At 52.5% G+C, this 18,618-nt stretch overlaps 3 protein-coding genes across 9 annotated transcripts in view; 1 reads left to right on the top strand and 2 right to left on the bottom strand.

Annotated features, from left to right (window-relative positions):
* The first annotated feature begins 3,498 nt into the window (after positions 1-3,498).
* On the top strand, positions 3,499-5,901 carry APOC3 (apolipoprotein C3). Of its 2 annotated transcripts, XM_066245339.1 has the most exons (5): positions 3,499-3,625; positions 4,216-4,283; positions 4,439-4,562; positions 4,864-4,923; positions 5,588-5,901. In XM_066245339.1, exons 2-5 carry the CDS (start codon positions 4,229-4,231, stop codon positions 5,709-5,711), a joined length of 363 nt encoding a protein of 120 aa, XP_066101436.1. In that variant the 5' UTR covers positions 3,499-3,625; positions 4,216-4,228; the 3' UTR covers positions 5,712-5,901. The 2 variants fall into 2 exon arrangements, with proteins under 2 accessions (XP_066101436.1, XP_066101445.1); XM_066245348.1 differs by lacking the exon at positions 4,864-4,923 and having other exon boundaries at positions 3,531-3,625.
* Positions 5,902-8,193: 2,292 nt separating this feature from the next.
* On the bottom strand, positions 8,194-10,123 carry APOA1 (apolipoprotein A1). The gene is made up of 4 exons (XM_066245362.1): positions 10,033-10,123; positions 9,777-9,829; positions 9,429-9,582; positions 8,194-8,885 (listed from the first exon to the last, which is right to left on the bottom strand). The coding sequence occupies exons 2-4, from the start codon at positions 9,817-9,819 to the stop codon at positions 8,288-8,290; spliced, it is 795 nt and encodes a 264-aa protein (XP_066101459.1). The 5' UTR covers positions 9,820-9,829; positions 10,033-10,123; the 3' UTR covers positions 8,194-8,287.
* A 4,829-nt stretch (positions 10,124-14,952) lies between these two features.
* Positions 14,953-18,618, bottom strand: part of SIK3 (SIK family kinase 3) — a 238,369-nt gene continuing 234,703 nt past the window's right edge. For all 6 annotated transcript variants that reach the window (XM_066245405.1, XM_066245380.1, XM_066245415.1 and 3 more), the window contains 2 exons: positions 18,392-18,561; positions 14,953-17,164 (listed from right to left, as the gene is read on the bottom strand). In XM_066245405.1, coding sequence (XP_066101502.1) covers positions 18,404-18,561 — 158 coding nt within the window. In that variant the 3' untranslated portion in view covers positions 14,953-17,164; positions 18,392-18,403. The remainder of the gene's footprint in view (positions 17,165-18,391; positions 18,562-18,618) is intronic.

Raw genomic sequence — 18,618 nt, forward strand, 5'->3', positions numbered from 1 at the left:
CCAATTTTAGAGGGTGCAAGTGCTGATGGAAGAGGCAGAGTCTGCCTGTGCCGAGCCTCTGGTTCTCTTTGGGCCTGGCCCTATGAGTCAGGGGACGGCCACCTTGGTGGGTACAAAGGGCCTATGTGATTTTGGGAGAGTCTCGTTCCTCTCTAAGCTTCACCCTTCTTGTCTATACAACAGACAAACCTAAAAGTTGGTGAGGTGATCAGGGTGATAGACTAGCCTTCCCTATAGCCACTTTCCTATCCACCCACTGGCGTCAAACCACGGGTCAGCCCAGAGATAGGAGTCAGAAGGGGATGGCTCAGGCCCAGCCAGGGATGGGCCCAGTTGAGAACAGGCATATCACAAGGACATGTGTCCCCATATATGCTCCACATTAGCCCTTGTCTCAGGGCAGAACCGAAGTGGGGTAGCTCCTGTTGTAATAGAAAGGATCTGGGTGAGATACTAGGAGGAACTTCCAGCATGGGGAGGTATAGTGAGCCAGGGCCTCTGGCTGGCAGATCAGATGAGGGAAGCCTGGTCCAGTCTAGTGGCAGGGGCAAGGGTCCCAGAGGCTCACCTACTAAGACTCACTCAGACACAAGTAGAAACAGCTAGCCCAGCACCAGAGGCCATGTAGCCCCAGGTGGTCAAGCCTCCTCCTCATCTTCCTCCCCACACAGTGGCTACTCCCCAGAGTTGGTCTGTGGGCAGGGGAGGAGGGAGAGGAAAAAGGAGAAAGAGAGGCAGCTTAAAAGGCTGGGCGCTGAGAGGGCCCCTAACGGGATAGCCCAGCCCCTACAGAGACCCAGGCTAGGAGGGGCACAGGCACTCACAGGCACCAAGCCCTCTGGCAGAGACAGGTCTCGGGCTTCAGGGCACGCTGTGCCGAGCTGTGTGCGCCCACACACCCCTCCTCTCTGCTCAGCTCAGTGCCACACCACTGGGTCTCTCTGCCTGCGTCTTCCCCCTGCCTGGGCTCGGTGGTCCCACTGCCACACAGGAAGGAGAAAGGTTTCTCCAGACCCCTCCACAGAGAGGAGTTGGCAGAACCAGGACTAAGGGGCCCCAGGCAACAGTTCTAGCATACCCAGGGGTGAATCTGTGCTCCAGCCCAGCCTGGACTCTGCATTCCCACTGTGCCCTTCACCTCTTGGGTTGAGGAAGAGGCCAGAACAGAAGAGAGAGGTGGGTAAAGTTGCCCTCTACATTCCCCAATGCCCAAATCCTTTAATGACCTAATCATCCTTCTTCTCTCCCTACTCCTACACCAAAGCCTGTGCTCAGAAAGAGATCTGAATGAACTTACTCTGAGGTTTGAGTGACGGATACATCTCAAGGGCCTCATCTCTCCAAGCTGGTTGGTACCAGGGTGGGTGTTTGAAACCCAGGATTCTGTTTCTCAGGTCTGTCACTCGTGGGCTGTGTGCACTTGGACATCTCTGCCGCTTTGAGCCCATACAATGGAGTTAGTGCTGTCTTCTTCATGGGAATCTGAATAATTGCAATTTAACAGAATATAAGGTCTAAGCCAAAAGAATGAGCCTCTAAGAGAGGAATTTCAAGCTTCTTCCATGGATAAAGAATTCTGAGGATAGGGCCAGGCTTCACATTTCACACTGTGGGGTTAGTTACTTCTTCCTGTGAGGATGGCTTTCTCTCAAAAGCCCATTTCTCTACTGGAAGCAGCCCTGCTTCTAGACTGTGCTGTCAGGGGAAGGGCGAAGTGTTTGGGAGGAAGGGCCACCTTCCTGGGCCAGCTGCTTTGTACGTGTTTCCTGTACTTCACTATAGCTCCGGCATATCAGCATTCTGTCCTCCTTTTACAGAAGGAACAATGGAGGCCCTGTGATGCTAGATCTCTGGCCCTGGGTCATCTGAGTAAATGTCAAAGGCATCATTTATTTATTTATTTAAAGATTTTATTTACTCATTTTTGGAGAGGAAGAAGGAGAGAAAGAGAGAAGCATCAATTCATAGTTGCTTCACTTTAGTTGTTCATTGATTATTTCTCGCATGTGCCTTGACTGGGTATATGCTGGGTTTTGAACCATGACTTCAGTGTCCCAGGTTGACACTCTATCCACTGTGCCACCAGTGGTCAGGCCAAAGGCATCATTTAAACCTAAGATTTCTTTTTTTTTTTTTTTTTTTTCCTGAAGCTGGAAACAGGGAGAGACAGTCAGACAGACTCCCGCATGCGCCCGACCGGGATCCACCCGGCACGCCCACCAGGGGCGATGCTCTGCCCACCAGGGGGCGATGCTCTGCCCATCCTGGGCGTCGCCATGTTGCAACCAGAGCCACTCTAGCGCCTGAGGCAGAGGCCACAGAGCCATCCCCAGCGCCCGGGCCATCTTTGCTCCAATGGAGCCTTGGCTGCGGGAGGGGAAGAGAGAGACAGAGAGGAAAGCGCGGCGGAGGGGTGGAGAAGCAAATGGGCGCTTCTCCTGTGTGCCCTGGCCGGGAATCGAACCCGGGTCCTCCGCACACTAGGCCGACGCTCTAAACCCAAGATTTCTTGGCTCCGAAATCTTAACATCCAGAACTCAAAGTCCCCTGATGTTGCCATCCAGGCCACAGCCCCCGCTGTGGGCGCAAGGGACACTCCCCCAAATAAGGGCCTGAGGTCTCCCTGGACAACCCACTGCCCCGCAGGGCTTCTCTGTGCCTCTTGCAACCTTGGTTTCCCCAGCCCACCAGCCAGTGCTGCTGTTTCCAAGCTGAGGAGCCCGTGGTGAGAGGAGCTCAGCCTGGGGATTGACCCCAGCTGCACAGTGTGGGGAGAACCCAGCCATGAGCCCAGCTCCAGTGTTATCAGTGGGTCTAGAGGGCAAGGTGAGGAGAAGGGAGGAGGGGTGGGACAAAGGCCTTGGGTTCAGAGTGGCCTTGGCTCTTCTCCCACCAACCTCTGCCCTGGGCCAGCTCAGGGAGGCTTCTGGGTAAGCAGCCCTGGAGCTTACTAGACAGCCAGAGATGGAGATTCTGAGGAGGGGTCTCTGTAAACTCGACTGTATCTTTTCTCCCCACATATGCCTCTGCCCATAAGTTTTCTGTGACTTCCTCTTGGCACCTCCATCCCAAGGCCTTGGACTGTTCCCAAGTCTAAAGAAGCCCATTACCCTCTCACCCCCACCCCACCCACTCATATGACCCAGGGCCAGAGATCTAGCGTCACAGAGCTCCATTGTTTCTTCTGTAAAGGAGGACAGGATGTTTTCCAGGCCTGGGAGTGGGGGAGGAAGGTACCATGTGTGAAGGGCTCAGGTGGGCCCAGAGGCCCAGCATATTCCCTTATCCCCTCTCCCACCTCACCAGCGCCCCTGGGGAGCCAGGCTGCTGGGAAGGAATGGGGTCTTTCCAGGTTCCGTACACCCTCAGTTCCTGAACCCATCTTGCCTATGGGGTGACAGGAGAGTGGCATGGGCACCCACAGCCTTCTAGAGATTTCCCAACTCTCCCAGCAGGCCTGGCTGCACCTGGCCACCCTGCCTTGAGCCCTGGTCTAGACTGATCAGCAGGTGACCTTTGCCCAGCTCACTGGATCCTCGGTGCCCGTAGCCCTGGGGACCATATAAAACAGGTCAGAACCTTCTTGTCCGCCTACTCAATTCCTCCCAAGAAGCAGCTGCTCCAGGTAATTCCCCTGGGGATGGGGGTGGGCAGGAGAGCAGGATGGAGAGGGACAGAGGAGGGCCCCTGCCGACCCAGCCTGCAAAGCCCGGAGAGGAGTTTGCTAGAGCCAAGGAAGGCTTAGGGCTTGATGAGCAGCCCCAGCTCTGACTGCACACTGGGGAAACGGAGGCCCCCAGAGTAGAAGTCACTTGCCCAAAGCTACAGAGAGTGTAGTGGCAGAGCTGAGACTGGAACTGGCCCCAGATCTATACACTCTCCCTCATTCTGCATGTTTAGGACTGGAAGAAGCCTCAAACACTCCAGTCCTATCCCAGACAGAAAAACCGAGGCCTAAAGAGGGGCAGAAATCCTCCCAATGTTTGTTAGTGACAGAAACCAGACCAGAGCCCAGGTGTCCAGGTTCCTAGTCTGGTGGTTTTCTGCTGCACCCCGCGCCTCCTCCCTCCGGGCCGCATCTCCCCAAGCCCCAGTCTCCCATAGTAACGCAGAAGCAGGCCCTCTCCACCTGGCCTGACCCAGCTCAGGTTCTGCCTTGGGGGCCACACCACTTCCCTATGGACGTGGACGACCCTCACAGACACTTCCCTGCAGGGACAGAGCTGCCATGCAGCCCCGGCTCGTCCTCATTGCTGCCCTCCTGGCGCTCCTGGCCTCTGCCCGTAAGCAGCTTGTGGGACTGGGCTGGGGACGTGTGGGGGCAGGTTTCGGCCCAGAGGACCTTTGGGAGGTGGCTTGGTGATCCTGGGTGCTGATGGGTGGCTGGCCAGGGCTCCCAGAGACTGACCCACCCCCCTCAACCCTGCTGTCCTCACAGGAGCGCAGGAGGCCGAGGACACCTCCCTTATGGACTTCATGCACGGCTATGTGCAGCACGCCAGCCAGACAGCCCAGGATGCCCTGACCAGTGTGAAGGAGTTCCCGGTGGCCCAACATGCCAGGTACACCCTCGATCCCCCTCCCTGGTGCCAGCACCCTCAGCCCCCACCTGCCCCGACTTAGCTACAGCCCTGGTGGAAGCCCTCCCGCCCCACCCAGGACCTGCACTTCTCTGAGCCTCCATGCCCTGGTCAACAAAACAGAGCTCCCTCACAGGGCTGTTTCAGGCCGCTGTGGAGAGACGAGGGAGACACCTATCTCCTCCTGGCTGCTCCCTTTGCTGTCCCTCTTTCTCTCTCAGGTGCCCTGCAGGGCTCTAAGGAGGCCGTGTGAGCCCTCACTTCCATTTCCCTTTTCTGATAGTCTGGCTAACGGTTTGGCTGGGAGCTTCCACCCAGACCAATTCCAGGCCCAGGCGTTTATGTATGTGTTTCTCTCTTGACCCACACCCCAGGCCCGATGTGAGCAGAAGTCTGCCCTCCCCACTACCGTACCCTGCCCACCAGCCCTCTCCTCCCCTACCTCCTCTCTGCAGGCATTGGCCGGCATATGTAGCAGAGGCATTCACAAACATTCTCACTCCTCTGAACAGGTTGTGGAGTATTATTCTCTCCATTTTGCAGATGAGACATTCGAGGCTCAGAGAGGTTAAGTGACCTGCCCTAGATCACATAGCTAAGAAATCCTATGATGACTTTCCAAATGAGAGACTGTTTCCATCTGCCCCATCCCACTCAGAGCCACCAGGTTAACTCTGGGGCGATGTCATTTACCTAGAACAGAGGGACAGACACGACCTGACACATCTTCCTGCCCAGTCAGTCCTCTCCAGCTCTCCTCAGAACAGTGGGGCACAAATATCTGCCCCAACTTGAAGAAACAAGCATTGGACTTGAGCTAGAGTCCCCATCTGTTCTTCCTGGGTGGAGCTGTAAGGGACCCTGTCTGAGGTCTCAGGGGTGTCACTGGGTGAGGTCGAGAGAGTGCATGGGAGTCAGTGGGATATGCGGAGCCCCATGGTGGCCGCTGCCTGCAGAGGAGGTCTCACCCTCACCTCATGGCTTCCCCTCACTGATTTACCCCCCAGGGACTGGATGACAGGTGGCTTCAATTCCCTGCAAGACTATTGGAGCACCTTTGCCGTCAAGCTCTCCGGGTTCTGGGGTCCAGTCCCTGAGGTCACACCAGCTCCACCCACTGAGGCTGACTGAGAACTCAACACCCCAAGTCTGCCGGCCTATCCATCTTGCCGGCATTTTGGGTGCTGCAGCTTCCAGGGCTGCCCCCGAAGTTTGCTTGAAAGGGACAGGATTCTCAGTATCCTCCCATCCCATCCCCCAGACCTGGCCCACCCCTAGATGTGCTGTCCTCCCAATAAAGCTGGACAAGAAGTTGCTGTGAGTGGGATGTCCCACACGTGCCATGTATGTTTGGGCTTGGGCATCGGTGGGCTGCTCTGTAGATGGGCACTGGACTTGTTCCAACTGGGGCAGGTCTGGGGCTGTGCTCTTCCCACCTCTTAGTGTCTGGCCCTGAGTTTCTTCATCTGTAAGGTAGAAATACTCTACTTACCCTGCCTGCCTTGGCAGATTCGTGTGGAGGTGCAAATGGGACAATTTGATAATACTTGGATAAACTGAAATGCTGTACAACCTGATTTGAATGTGTACTCTGTGCCAGCCATTGTGTCTGGCATTTTTTTTGTCATCATCAGAGTTGAGACTGTATGTGTTCTCCAAAATTATGGATCTGACTTGCATGACCTGGGCCACCTAGTCCTCTCAACCACACTCGAGGGAAGTGGGCCCCTGGGGTAGTGGCTGGACTAAAACGCAGCTAGGCTCTAATCTTGGCTCCATCAAGTTGTATCAGCCTTATTTTATTATCTGTAAAATGGGCAAAGTAATAGCCCCTCCACTGTAAGTGTGTTGAATGAATGAATGAACAAAATGAGATAGTGCTCATCACCTGGCACGTCGAAGGTACCTGGTAGATGGTTGTCATTGTTGCCATGGGCTGAGCTAATGGACCAGGATTAGAACGGGAGGGTCAATGTCCTGGGAACTGAGGAGGAACTCACGGTCACCCACAGAGGGTGCTTTGCTTGTGTCCCCACCACCCAACAGATGTTCACATCAGAGAGTTTCAGAACTACATTCTACTTGAGCAGTTTCCTGACTCTTCCAGTAAAAAAACTGAGGCAGAAGAAAGTGAAGGCACTTGCCCCATGTCACAATCAGCAAATGGCAGAGCCAGACCTCAAGCCCAGGTCAGCTGCCCATGTTCTGTTGAGCTGACACAGAAACAAAGCTCAGTTATTCCTATGCCAGGTGTTGGAGGGCTCCCTGACAAGTCTGAGTGGCATATGTCTATACATCCCGCTCCACTTGGAGACATCTGTCTCTTTGGAAATCTACCTGGGCTTCTCTTCTGGCCAAGCTGAGCCAGAGACCCTAGCACCCAGTAGCTGGGGAATGTTCTCACACAAACCTGGGCTTGATACCTGTTGTAGGTGGTTAGGAACCTTGTATCCAAGAGTTGTTAAGATATACTGGAGATGGAGGTGGGGTGATTATCCTAGTAGTGGGGGTGAGAAGGAATGGCACTGAGGGGAGAAAGTGGAAAAGGTTCCATGAAGGCACTGCCCAGATATCTGAAGATCTATGAATCCATGCGCATGCACACAGGGAGGGCTAAACGCACCTGAGTGTGAAGAGCGGCTAGCTGTGAAAGGGACGTACATGTGAGACTGCACACATGTGTGCCACACATTTACTTGTAGTTTTAAATAACCATGGCTTCCCGGGAGCAGATAGATGGCTCTAAAAAGGGCAACCTCACCCATCATGCGCTTCAACCTTGACACGTGACTTCCCATCTCCTAGCTTCAGCTCCCTCAGCTGTATGTACCATGAATTTAATGGCTGTCCACAAAGAACTTTGGGAAGGGTGCAGTGAGATAGTGAATATGAAAACATGTTAAAAATAAAAATGTGCTGATTCCCTGCAGAACGTGGTGACTCTTTTCCTGCCTCAGGCCAGGGCTGGCGGAAAGTAGGGGTGGCAGGGCTTGAAGCCCCGTTGGTGGGCTGGCTGGCTTGCATGGCTTTCCCCATAGGCTGGGAGTGTGAGGAGTGGCAGGCTGTCCTTGTGAAAAAATAAAAGGAAAGCGTTTGTTTAAATGTTTAATTAATGAGGGAGGCAGGAACAAGGGCCAGGCTCTTCATATGAACCTGCCCAAACCCTTCAAGTGCTCCTTGAGGCCCAGAGTCAGAGGGCTGGGAGAGGCTCCCAACCTCTGTCCAGGGGGACACTTCTGGGGACAGGGAAGCTCCTGTTACTGTTTGAGGCTCTTTCGGGGCCCTGAACATTGGGTTATCTGTGGCTTTGCGTGGTCCTCTCTTTCCTTTCTGCTTGACTCTCCCTAGAACAGGGACTCACAACCATCTCACTCCTAAGCAGCAAGTGCCCAGCAGCTCTTCCGACATGAAGGCCCCAGAGGCCAAGGTTCCGGGGTTGATGAACTCCACTGACCCTGACCGAGGGCTCCTGCCGGGGTTCCCCCGACATCCCTTCCAGGGACCCGCGCATCTTGTCTCCATTCTCCCAAGAGAGAATTTTTTTTGAGACTTTTTTTATTATTTAAAAACCATGATCAAAGCTTCAAAGACCATGACACCCAACACGCGCATCTCGCTTTATAAACGTTTATTCTAAGAAACCAAACGATGGGAAGGGGAGCCTGAACAGGGGACCAGGACGAGTCCAGGCAGCGACGGGCGTCTCACTAGGCTGTCAGCTTCTTGGTGGCCTCATCGATGGCGGCCAGCACGCTGACCTTCAAGTTCTCCCACACGGGCATCAGGCCCTGGCGGAGGTCCTCCAGCGCGGGCGTAGCCTTCTCGCCCAGCGCCCGCAGCTGCGCGCTGGCCTTGTTGTGGTACTCGGACAGGCTGGCGCCACTGTCCTTGAGCGCCTGCAGCCGGGTGGCCAGGCGCTGGCGCAGCTCGTCGCTGTAGGGTGTCAGCTTCTGGCGCAGCTCGTCCACGTGCGTGCGAGCGCGGTCGCGCAGCTCCTCGCCCAGCGGGCTCAGCTTCTCTTGCAGCTGTTGCAGCTTCTGGCGCGCGCCCTCTCGGATCTCCTCGCCCAGCGGCGCCACCTTCTGGCGGTAGATCTCTGCCTCCTCCTGCCACTTCTTCTGGAAGTCGTCCAGGTAGGGTTGCACCTTCTGTTTCATGTCCTGCAGGTCCTTGTTCATCTCCTGCGTCAGCACCTCCGTCTCCTTTTCCAGGACATTCCAGAACTCCTGGGTAACCGGACCGAGCTGTTCGCGCAGCTTGTTGGCTGTGGAGCTCAAGGAGTCCCAGTTGTCCAGGAGTTTCAGACTGGACAGGAGGAGAGGGAAGGTCTCAGAGGGAGACCTCCTAGTCCCCGGACACCCTCCATGGCCCAGCAGCAGGCCCAGCGCTCCAGCTTATCTGTGGTGAGACCTGGGCAACACCTGCCCCTGAACATACAGTAGCTCAGACCTGGGCCTGGCTTTTCCCACATAGTGTCTCACCTGTGCACCCCCTACCACCACCACCACATTTCATAGACAGAAGAGCTAGTGCGGGACGGAGCTGGGTTTGGTGTTCAGTCTTGTCTGTCCCCAAAGCTGGTTCATTTAAGAACCTCATCTCTACACTTGCAGACCGTTCTTCTCTCTGAAGGCAACCACCCCTGTTTCCCGGCAGAGCAGAAGAGGGACTTAAAAATAGCAAGGGGCTTGTGACCCTGTTTGGGGATCCCATTCCTGTTTCTCCATCCAGGTATGGAGCCCAGACATGAAATAGCTAGCAGGTGGAGACTGAGCCAGCCTGGCTACATCTTCCCACGGGCCTGGCACCTGCCCCTGCCCGACCCCAGACCTCAGACTGGGTCCTTACTTGAGCTGCTTTCCCAAGGCGGAGGCTTCAATCTGGGACACGTATTCTCTGCCGCCATCTTTGAGTGAGTCCACATACACGGTAGCCAAGTCCCTCACTCGGTCCCACTCTGACTGGGGTTCATCTTGCTGCCAGAAGTGCCGAGCCTGGCTCCCTGGGGGTGGCAGAGGGGGCTCACTCAGTCCAAGCCCACTCAGGGCTGGGGTCCGAGCTGAAAGGCCAGGCTTGGGGGCAGGAGAGAGGGGTCTTGTGAGAAATTCTTCTCCCTGTGCCCAGGATGGTGGACCATAGAGGTTTAGGGAGAAAAGCTACCCTGATAGTGGGCTTTTTAGATTGGGGGGCACTTACCAGTGAGGAAGAGCACGGCCAAGGTCAGTACCACTGCCTTCATCCTGGGTGATCTGGAGGAGAAGAGGGCCTGGCTGAGGGGGTGGGCCTGTGGCATAGAGGGGCTCTGTGCTCCTCCGCTCATTCCAGGCGGAGGAGGAGAGGAAGGCTCATGAGTGGGAGAAGGTCTCAGGGATCCAGAGCCCCAGTATGGGGCAGAGCCTAAGCCTCAGAGCTGGGGAGGCCCAGAGAACCTGGAGCAGGCCATGGTACTTACCTGAGCGAGCTCCTCAGCAGTCTCTGGGCAGCACCTTGCCCTAGGCCTATTTATGCCTCCAGCAGGGGCTGGACAGGGAGGCTGATAAGCCCAGCCCAGGCTTTGCTACTGCTCACTGGTCCCAGCTGCGATGTGGAACTTAGAGTTCAAGGATCAGCTCTGTCCCTGGGGCTGGGCAAATAGAGTGGGCAAACAGGAAGCTGGGGGGGGGGGGGCTGCAGGGCCAGAGATCAAGGGTTCAGGAGGGGGTGAGAGGGGGCAGTTGCAGGCTCACAGGTCCCCAGGGTCGGGGTCAGCTGTACCCATCCCCTTCTCATTGGTGGGAAATGTGTGTCCACCACAGTTGTCCATTGAGCCAGCACAGCAGGGGAGAGGAGGGAAGGATGAAAAATCCACAGTTGCTCAGGAGCAGCAGGCAGTCCCCTGGAATTCCGGAGAGATGACATCACCCCACCCCTCTCCCTCCCCGCGAGGGTGAGGCAGCCCTCCCACCAGCACTCCCACCCCAGCGGCTTCTGGCATGCCTCTCTCCAGGCCCTTGGAGACCTCCCAAATCCTTACCAAGGAGCCTGTGGTGCAGGGAGATGCCTGCGGAGCGGGCAGGAAGTGTTCTGCCTGCTCACCGACTGACATTTTAGAGACCTCCGATATTTCCAAACAAATTCCAGAGACCAACAATAGAGTTGCCGACTTTTAACTTTGTCATGTAAAAATCCTACCTACTGCCCCCCAAGCCAAACCCTACCATCTACCATGACCAGCACTTCGAAAAAGACTTTTGACACCAAAATCTCAGATTAAAGGACAGTCCCTTAAATTGAAAACATCTATCTTCGCATGCTTCATATCTATATTTGATCACTCGGAGGTGAGAACAGACGCTGGCCCCTGGGATCACTGGTGTGGGGGAGAGACCTCTGGTCCAGGTCGCAGAACTGCTTCTTTTCTTTCTTAAGATTTTATTTATTCATTTTAGAGAGGAGAGAGATAGAGATAGAGATAGAGATAGATAGAGAGAGAGAGAGAGAGAGAGAGAGAGAGAGAGAAAAGAAAGAGGGTGGGTGAGGAGGAAGCATCAACTCCCATATGTGCCTTGACCAGGGAAGCCAGCGTTTCAAACCTGTGCCCTCAGTGTTCCAGGTTGACACTTGATCCACTGCGCCACCACAGGCCAGCCAGAACTGCTTTCTCATTTCATTTTGCCTCTAATTTGCAATCCCCTGGAGAATGGCGAACTAGTTATGCAATCTCTGTGAGCCTGTCTCCAGCAGTAAAATGGAGACAAGATCGGTAGGGTTTGTTGGAGGCCCCTGGGAACCCTGAAAGTGTGAAGTGCTGTGTTCATTTGTAGCACCATTTTGTAAGGTTTCTCTTGGAAGGCCCCGACCTCCAACACCAGGTCACTGACAGGACCTGAGTCACAGAACCTCTGAATATCCAAGCTGAAGGGAACTTTGAGATCAACTACTCCGGTTTCCCCCTCCACCTCCCTCCCCTACCATCTTATAGACCAAGAACACTAAAGACAGTGGAAAGGTTTGCCCAATGACTCTGGTCTCCCAGGGAGTTGAAGGAAGGACTGGACTTAGAACCCACGTCTCCAGAATTGAAACTCCAGGCAAAAATGTGCCCTGCACCATCTGCCTAAGAAACTCCCTCATACCCTAGATACCAGCCTGGTGCTGCTCTGGGCCAGGTCCTGGAGGGGTGGGCTCTGGGCCTTTCCTACTGTAGCCAGTCTCATGCCTTTCACTGCAGGGAGGAAAGCCTTGGAGCAGGCAAACTTAGGTTTGAATCCCAGCTCTGCCACTTAGTATCTGTGTGATCCTGAGCAAATTACAGAACCTTTCCACAGATCAGTTTCTTATAGTAAGGGCGATACATTTGGCAGGCAAACCAATGGTCCCCCAAAGATGTCCATGTCCTGCTCCTTGAAACCTGTGACTGTTTCATGACAAAAGGAGCTCTGCAGAGGTAATGATAAGGACCTTGAGATGGTGTAGTGATCCAGGATTACCCAGGCGTGCCCAGTCATCACAAGCATCCTTAAGTATACAAAAGGGAGGCAGAAGAAGTGGAGTCAGTGAAGGAGACTGGAGGATGGAAGCAGAGGTTAGAGTGATGATTGCCAGAAGGGGCCATAAGCCAAGGAACAGGGGCAAAGAAACAGATGTCCCCCTAGAGTCTCCAGAAGAAATACAGTTCTGCTGACACTGTGATTTTAGCCTTATGTGACCCATTTTGGACCTTTGACCTGTAGAACTGTACTGTAAGATAATACATTTGTGTTGTTTAAGCACTAAATTTGAACATAAAACTGAAGGGTACCTGGCACTTAGTAAATAGTAACTCTTGTGTGTCCCAACTTCAGGCATTTTATCCCCTTGCTTACCACCCACCAGTCACACTTGCATGATCAGACCAGAGCTAAGACCTTGGCTTTAATGCAGCAGAAATGGAGGAAGAGAAGGAATCTCATTTTCTCTGCATGGTCCTGACTTGCAGGTGCTGAGATGAGGGGCCTCTGTTCCAGGACTGACCCCACCCACAGGCCTGTGGAAGCGCAGCCAATAGTCTCCATGGGCTGCCCGTGCCAGCCAGCTTTCTGCCTGTTTGGGATGGGGGAGAGTGCAGTCCCCTGCTGGGTCAGCTCACAGATAGGTGATTCAGGCTGAGAGGTTACTTTCTTTCTGGGGGTAGAGTTTGTCACAGCCAGCATTGGGGGGGGGGCTCTCAGAAGCTTACAGGTTGGACTCCAAGCTACCTTCCTTTTTGGTTTATTACTGAAACAATTATGGCTAAGCCCAGTACTTGACATTTGCACAGTTCTTCGGTGGCAAAGCACTTTCATGATAAACTTATCACATCCCTTTAAGGCTGGCAGGCCAGATGCCTTTCCTCGTTAGTCTGTGAGAAGGCCGCAGCTCAGGGCTGCCAGAACTGCCCTGCACCCTTCAGCCATTAGTCCTGATGTTGGCAGGACTGGGAGTGGAGGGGCCGGCTTCTAGTTCTTTGATGGGTGCCAGCTGGCCACTGGCACTGGGCTCCGGATTGCCACAGCCCTGTGCTCTGCTCAGGAATGTCAAGGCACTGGACTGGAGAGTGCTGTCTGACAGCATCTTCCCAAGCAGGGAGATTCCTTTATTAATTAATATATTCACTAGTGTGTCTACTCCATTTCACTGTAAGATATTTGGCTTAAACTAACCCAAACCTCTCATTACTTTTTGGAGAGGAAGGAAACTTGCTGGATAGAGAGGCCAATGGGAAACACCACCAAAAACAAAGGGGACCCATCTCAGATTCAGACTTGGGGTCCAGCCAGGCATTGCTAGAGACGCCAAGTGGGTTAGGCCAGCTGTGTATGGGGTACAGGGCCCACTGCACTGCCACTCCTACCTGGTCTTAGGAGCCTCCAGAGTGACCTTTTATGAAGCGGGTCACAGTGCTTGGCCCTGGGTCCTGACACAGGCGGGAGGGCTCCTAGCTGACTACAGGAGTGGATTTTGCTCCTCATTTCACAATTTGCGTCCCAGTGTCATTTGGGTCAGTCTACATTGGGAGGACTCTGTCCCCGGCTAGGCCTGGCACATAACAGACACTCAACAAATATTTGTTCAATGAATGTCACTGGCACATTAAAGGAAGGGTCACCAGGATGATGAAGCGTCATCTGAAGGTACAGGCCTTGGAAGGAGACTCAGGAGACTCTTGGGCACTCAGCCCCATATCATGGACCCTGTTTAGAACATTTACTCTGAGAGCACGTGGTGCATTGGTATGCGGATTGGAAGGTCTGGGCTGAGCAGGGGAAAGGGGCGTCCCTGCCAGCACTTCCTACTTGGCAATTTTGTTGCCTCTCTTGGTGATAGAGCCCAATTTAGACCCTAGGGCCAGGCACTATAACCAACCAAATGCAAGATTCTCAGGCCCTGCTGCTCAAGGGATAAGGGGATGACAGAATTCATCTGTGACCAGCGTGAGTGGGGGTCCCGCTCCTTGGGAGGCACACCAGCCTTCCCAATTTTTGATCTTTGCAGGTAGCGCAGGGCAGAGACTGCTGCCAGGACAGAAAGGTCAGTAAGGATTTGCCTGAGTGGCTTCTGCCTTCTAGAACTCAGACCTCGAGTCTACATCCAAGAGGCAATGCCCTGACTCCTGTGTTCATCCCAAAGGTACCCTGGTTGACTTCAGGAGGGAGTAGCACCTATTTCAAAAGGTTGTGACAGATTGTTGGAAAGCACTGTGTAAATCACTGGTCTGAGACTCTTGCCTAGCTTTCCTCGGCAGTGTGTATAGACTCGGTGGTTTCTGGAAGACCTTTATTGAGAAGGCTCTTTTCTCTTCTAAACAGTCCCATGGCGACTTGCCAGCCACCAGGGACTCAGGAGTTTCTCTAAGTTCCCTCCTTGCACCCCCTTCTGTAAACTCAGTAACTCCAGCACCAGGAACCTTCCTTCACAGGTGACCTTTAGTCAGCCGTCTCTTAGCCAGGCCTGGCACCTTGCTGGAGATGCTATCCTGTCCTAGGGAGTCCAGGTGTGGAAAGGGAACATTACAGGAAAAGCCCCCTTACCATCCTAACACTGGGCTGAGTGGGGTCACCTCGCAGAGGCCCAGCCTGAGCCCCCAGGGTTTTGAGGGCCTCCTTCTATTCCTTCAAAAGTACCCTCTCAAGGAGTCAGTTTTCCACCTGATTCAGCAAATTCAAATGTCCCCCTGTGAGGGAGCAGAGTCCAAACAGGGCACAGGGCCACAGTGCAGAGCTGAGTTTAGGCTTCTAGGGAATGCTAGGTTCACAGGCGGGGTGACATAAAGCATTGCTCCAAGCTCCACCTATACCCAGGAGACTCCTGCCTCCACCGGCCTGATGCTTCCCACAGTTAGACTCTGAACCACAAGGCAAATCATGTATCAACATAAGGTGGTAATCAGTTATTTTATTTCCACAATCCCCTACTGTCCAATTAAGTTACTAAGTTGTAAGTGCCCACAAAAAAGGGGCCAAAGGTCTTACTGCATGTTGGGTCTGGAGATTTTTTTAAATCCTTTTTTAGTTCAACAAAAATGAGAAAGAAAAAAAATACTTCTGACATTTTCAAAGAACAGAAATAAGAAAGTACATTAATATACATTCAACATATACTGCGCATATAGGTTACTACAATACAAAGCAATGATTTTTTAAAAGTGTAGGTCGCAAGATGGCACGGTTAGTAGGCTCACTGGCTTCCATCTGGGTGGTCACTGGACGGTGGCGGTCTGCTCTCCGGCCAGTTCAGTTCCATGTAAACAGAACAGGCTGGGGTGGGGAGGGCAGTCGGGGCACTGCGGCTGGAATGAGCCCAGAGAAGTCAGACAGTAGCTGTTTGGGCTTTCACGGTAGCTTCCTTCTGGTGAGTAGTTGGTCGCCCCATCAAGTTTTGAAGAGGTGGTTGGGGACCAGGAAACACGGGATGTATCCCGGGAAGGGTTCTTGCACTGCAGGAATCCATCAAGGGACACGGGGTCTGGGAGCTGAGCTGCCAGGATCAGTGAGAGGGACAAGCTGCACGGGGATCCTGTCAGCAACCCCAGGATGGCCATGCTGGGCACCTGCTTTCTTCTGTGCAAATTCAGGATGAAAGACTAATAGGGCACTAGGGACATTTACTCTCCTTTTCCAGAATATCTAGCCTCTTTTTTGTTTTGAACCTCAAAGGAGGACACCCCCCCAGACCCTTTGTCAGCCCTCAGCCAGCATAAAAGACTTTGGTTTCTAACAGTGAAGGAAAATAATGATAATGACACAAACAATAGCGGCTGCATATGCACTGCTTCAGAGGAGGGCGGCTGTCACTGGCACAGGGAAGAACTGTTCACAATAACAAGGTCTAAATAAGATACTTTGAACAAAAGGTGCAAGTCACAATTCAAATAGAACAGAAACTGGTTAAACATTTCTCTTTCAAACAAAAATTCCTTTTGTTTTTATTTATTAATAATAATAACAATAATATCAACATTTACCAAAACAATTACTACATGATCAAGAATTAAAATAGGGAATGAAGATACCCAGGGAGAAAGAGGTTAGGAGAGAGTCAGGGCCCAGGAGAGCCTCCTAGTCTTCTTGCCTGAGACAGAGGCTGAAAGGGAAAAGTGTGTGTGTGTGTGTGTGTGTGTGTACACACACACACATATACACATATATATACATATACATATATATATGGAATATGGAGAAACCATCCTTCTTAGAACACAATATAAAATGAGAATGTAAGCCAACACAAAAGCATAGGTACCACTGTAGAGTGTTTAGTCCATGGGTAGAACCAGCAGGATGGTAAAGGGAACCGACTTTCCAGGTTACAAGAAAGGAACTGAGTTACATAGCAAAGAAAAGGCTCACTCTGAGACATTCTAACCTGTATGTCATCAACACCAGGTCACTTCCAGCCTCCATGCTAATATTCTGATAGGATCTCGGCTGGGCCAGAGTGTTTTTCAGTGGATCCCAGCAGTAAAGATCTTCTCAGGTTCCAGGCTTAGGATTTCTCCTTCTGTTCTCCAAGTGCCAAAGGCCATCACACCTTCCTCTCTCCCTTTCCCCAGCCACTAAGTTTCCAGAAGATGCTACTCTTTAGCTTTTGCTCCTATGGAAAGCATCGCAGAGCACTGTAGATGCTCTGAGGATGGAGGCTGGGGAGGGGAGTGGCCCTGGGTTGCCTGGCCTCTGTACTCGGACTGCTTTGCTCTTCTGTCTCAAAAAAGAAAAAAGAAAGAGAAGCAAAGTGGAAAAAAAAAAGGAAAAAAAAAACGAAAAGAAAGGAAAAGAAAATCACTTCCAAAAGAAAATATGCCAAAAAACCAAAACCAAAACCAAACCAAACCACCAACTGAAATGCACCAAATACACTTTCACAAAAGGCTGCGAACATGGACTTCCTGTTTATTTCCTTGGTGACTTGCTCGTACAAGCGACCATGGCAACCCCCTCAGAACCTAGAAGAACAGCACACTGATGGACCAGAGGTGAGGAAAGGAGCCATGACATTTCTGGGTGGAGAGAAACAATGGAATTTGGCGCGATGCTGATAGATACTGTTGGCTTAAAGTCGATCTCTTCATTCTTGAGCTGTACACAAAGCTGCAATGGAGCAAACGGGAGAACTATTTTGAAAAGAGAAAGACTCAGATTTTCAGTAGAGAACTTTCTTTAAAAAATGCAGCTGTGTAGTGTGAGCAGGATTGTTTTTTTTCTTTTTGTAGTGAAAGTTCCTGACTTAAGCTTTGACTGCTGAGGCATCCGTTTCAAGGAGGCACCCAGGGCAAAGCCTATCTTGAATACCACCACTGCAGCCCCAGGCTAGCTAAGGAGCCAGGCCCCTCCCTGCACAGAGCCTTGTTTTTGAACTTGGTTGATTTAATTAACTGACCATTCAGGCTCCTTGTTTTTTTTCTTTTCCTGTACTTTAAATTCTTGCTCTTACAGGTCTTAAATTCATCAATGAAGAGTGTGCCCACAACACCCCAGGCCCCCACCCTGGACCCCAGTAAAAGCCAAGCACTAGGCCTGTTTCTTTCTCCCCCCTCAGCCCCCACAATTTCACTGTGTGGCCCCAGGTGTGCTGTGTAATTTCCAGGTCTTGTATGTAGTAAATAATAAACCTGCATCCTTGAAAGTTTCCTGATGGTTATTGCTGAAGGGTGTCTTGTAATAGTAATAATAGTAAGAACACAAGGACTATAGGCTGAGACCAGTAAAAAGACTGGCTCACTTTACCTCAGGCTTTTAAAGAGGTCTGCCATGTTGACGGCTCAACTCTCATCAAGTCTTTCCTGAGTTTTCATAGAACCAATACTACCTCCGATGTTTGGTTAGGCATTATTCCAGCCAGGCCAACGTATCCCTCCCTCCTCTACCACTGGCCTCTGATCATCTATTTCCCCCGTCTAGAATATTCTGCCACTTGTAGCACAGCCTTAAGAATTATGGCCAGATGTGTTTTCTTGCTGGGCTTCATCTTTCAGGACTGAGTTCAACGCCTACTTCCTTTCCTTACGGCCCTGGCGACAGGCGCTGCACCCTCCAAAGCTGCTGTTCTCTCCGTCCCTGTTTAGGCTGTTACAGCACCAATCACTACGATGCACGTGTCTCCTCCCCATAATTAAACCAAGGGACTGCCGCAGCCTTTCTGCTGTCTGCACCTGTTCACACCCCAAAGTAGCTAGCACAGTACTTGGTGACAGAGCTGAAAGAAGTGAAGACCATGAGGGAAGAGTGACATTGTGGGGTTCACGGGGAAGGACTCTCCTGATGGCATCAGGAGCTGGCTCTGGGCCAAAGAGCTAGTTGGGCCCGGGAGACACTCACTCTTGGTTCCTGTTACACTCCCGCCTGTTCCATGCTGAAGGAGACCTCGGGGTGCTTATAGCTGAGCAGTATGTCTGTTATACATGTTGATGGGTAGCAAGAAGAGTTCAAATGCTGGCTGCCATCAGTCAGGTCTAGGTGCTCGTGACCTCCTAGCCTCTCCCCGCATTCTAAAGACCAGAAAGAACAGGTGAGAGTTGCAGGGAGCTGGAGGGAAGGAGGGGCCA

The sequence above is a fragment of the Saccopteryx bilineata genome, chromosome 1, assembly GCF_036850765.1.
Source record: "Saccopteryx bilineata isolate mSacBil1 chromosome 1, mSacBil1_pri_phased_curated, whole genome shotgun sequence".
Lineage (NCBI taxonomy): Eukaryota > Metazoa > Chordata > Mammalia > Chiroptera > Emballonuridae > Saccopteryx > Saccopteryx bilineata.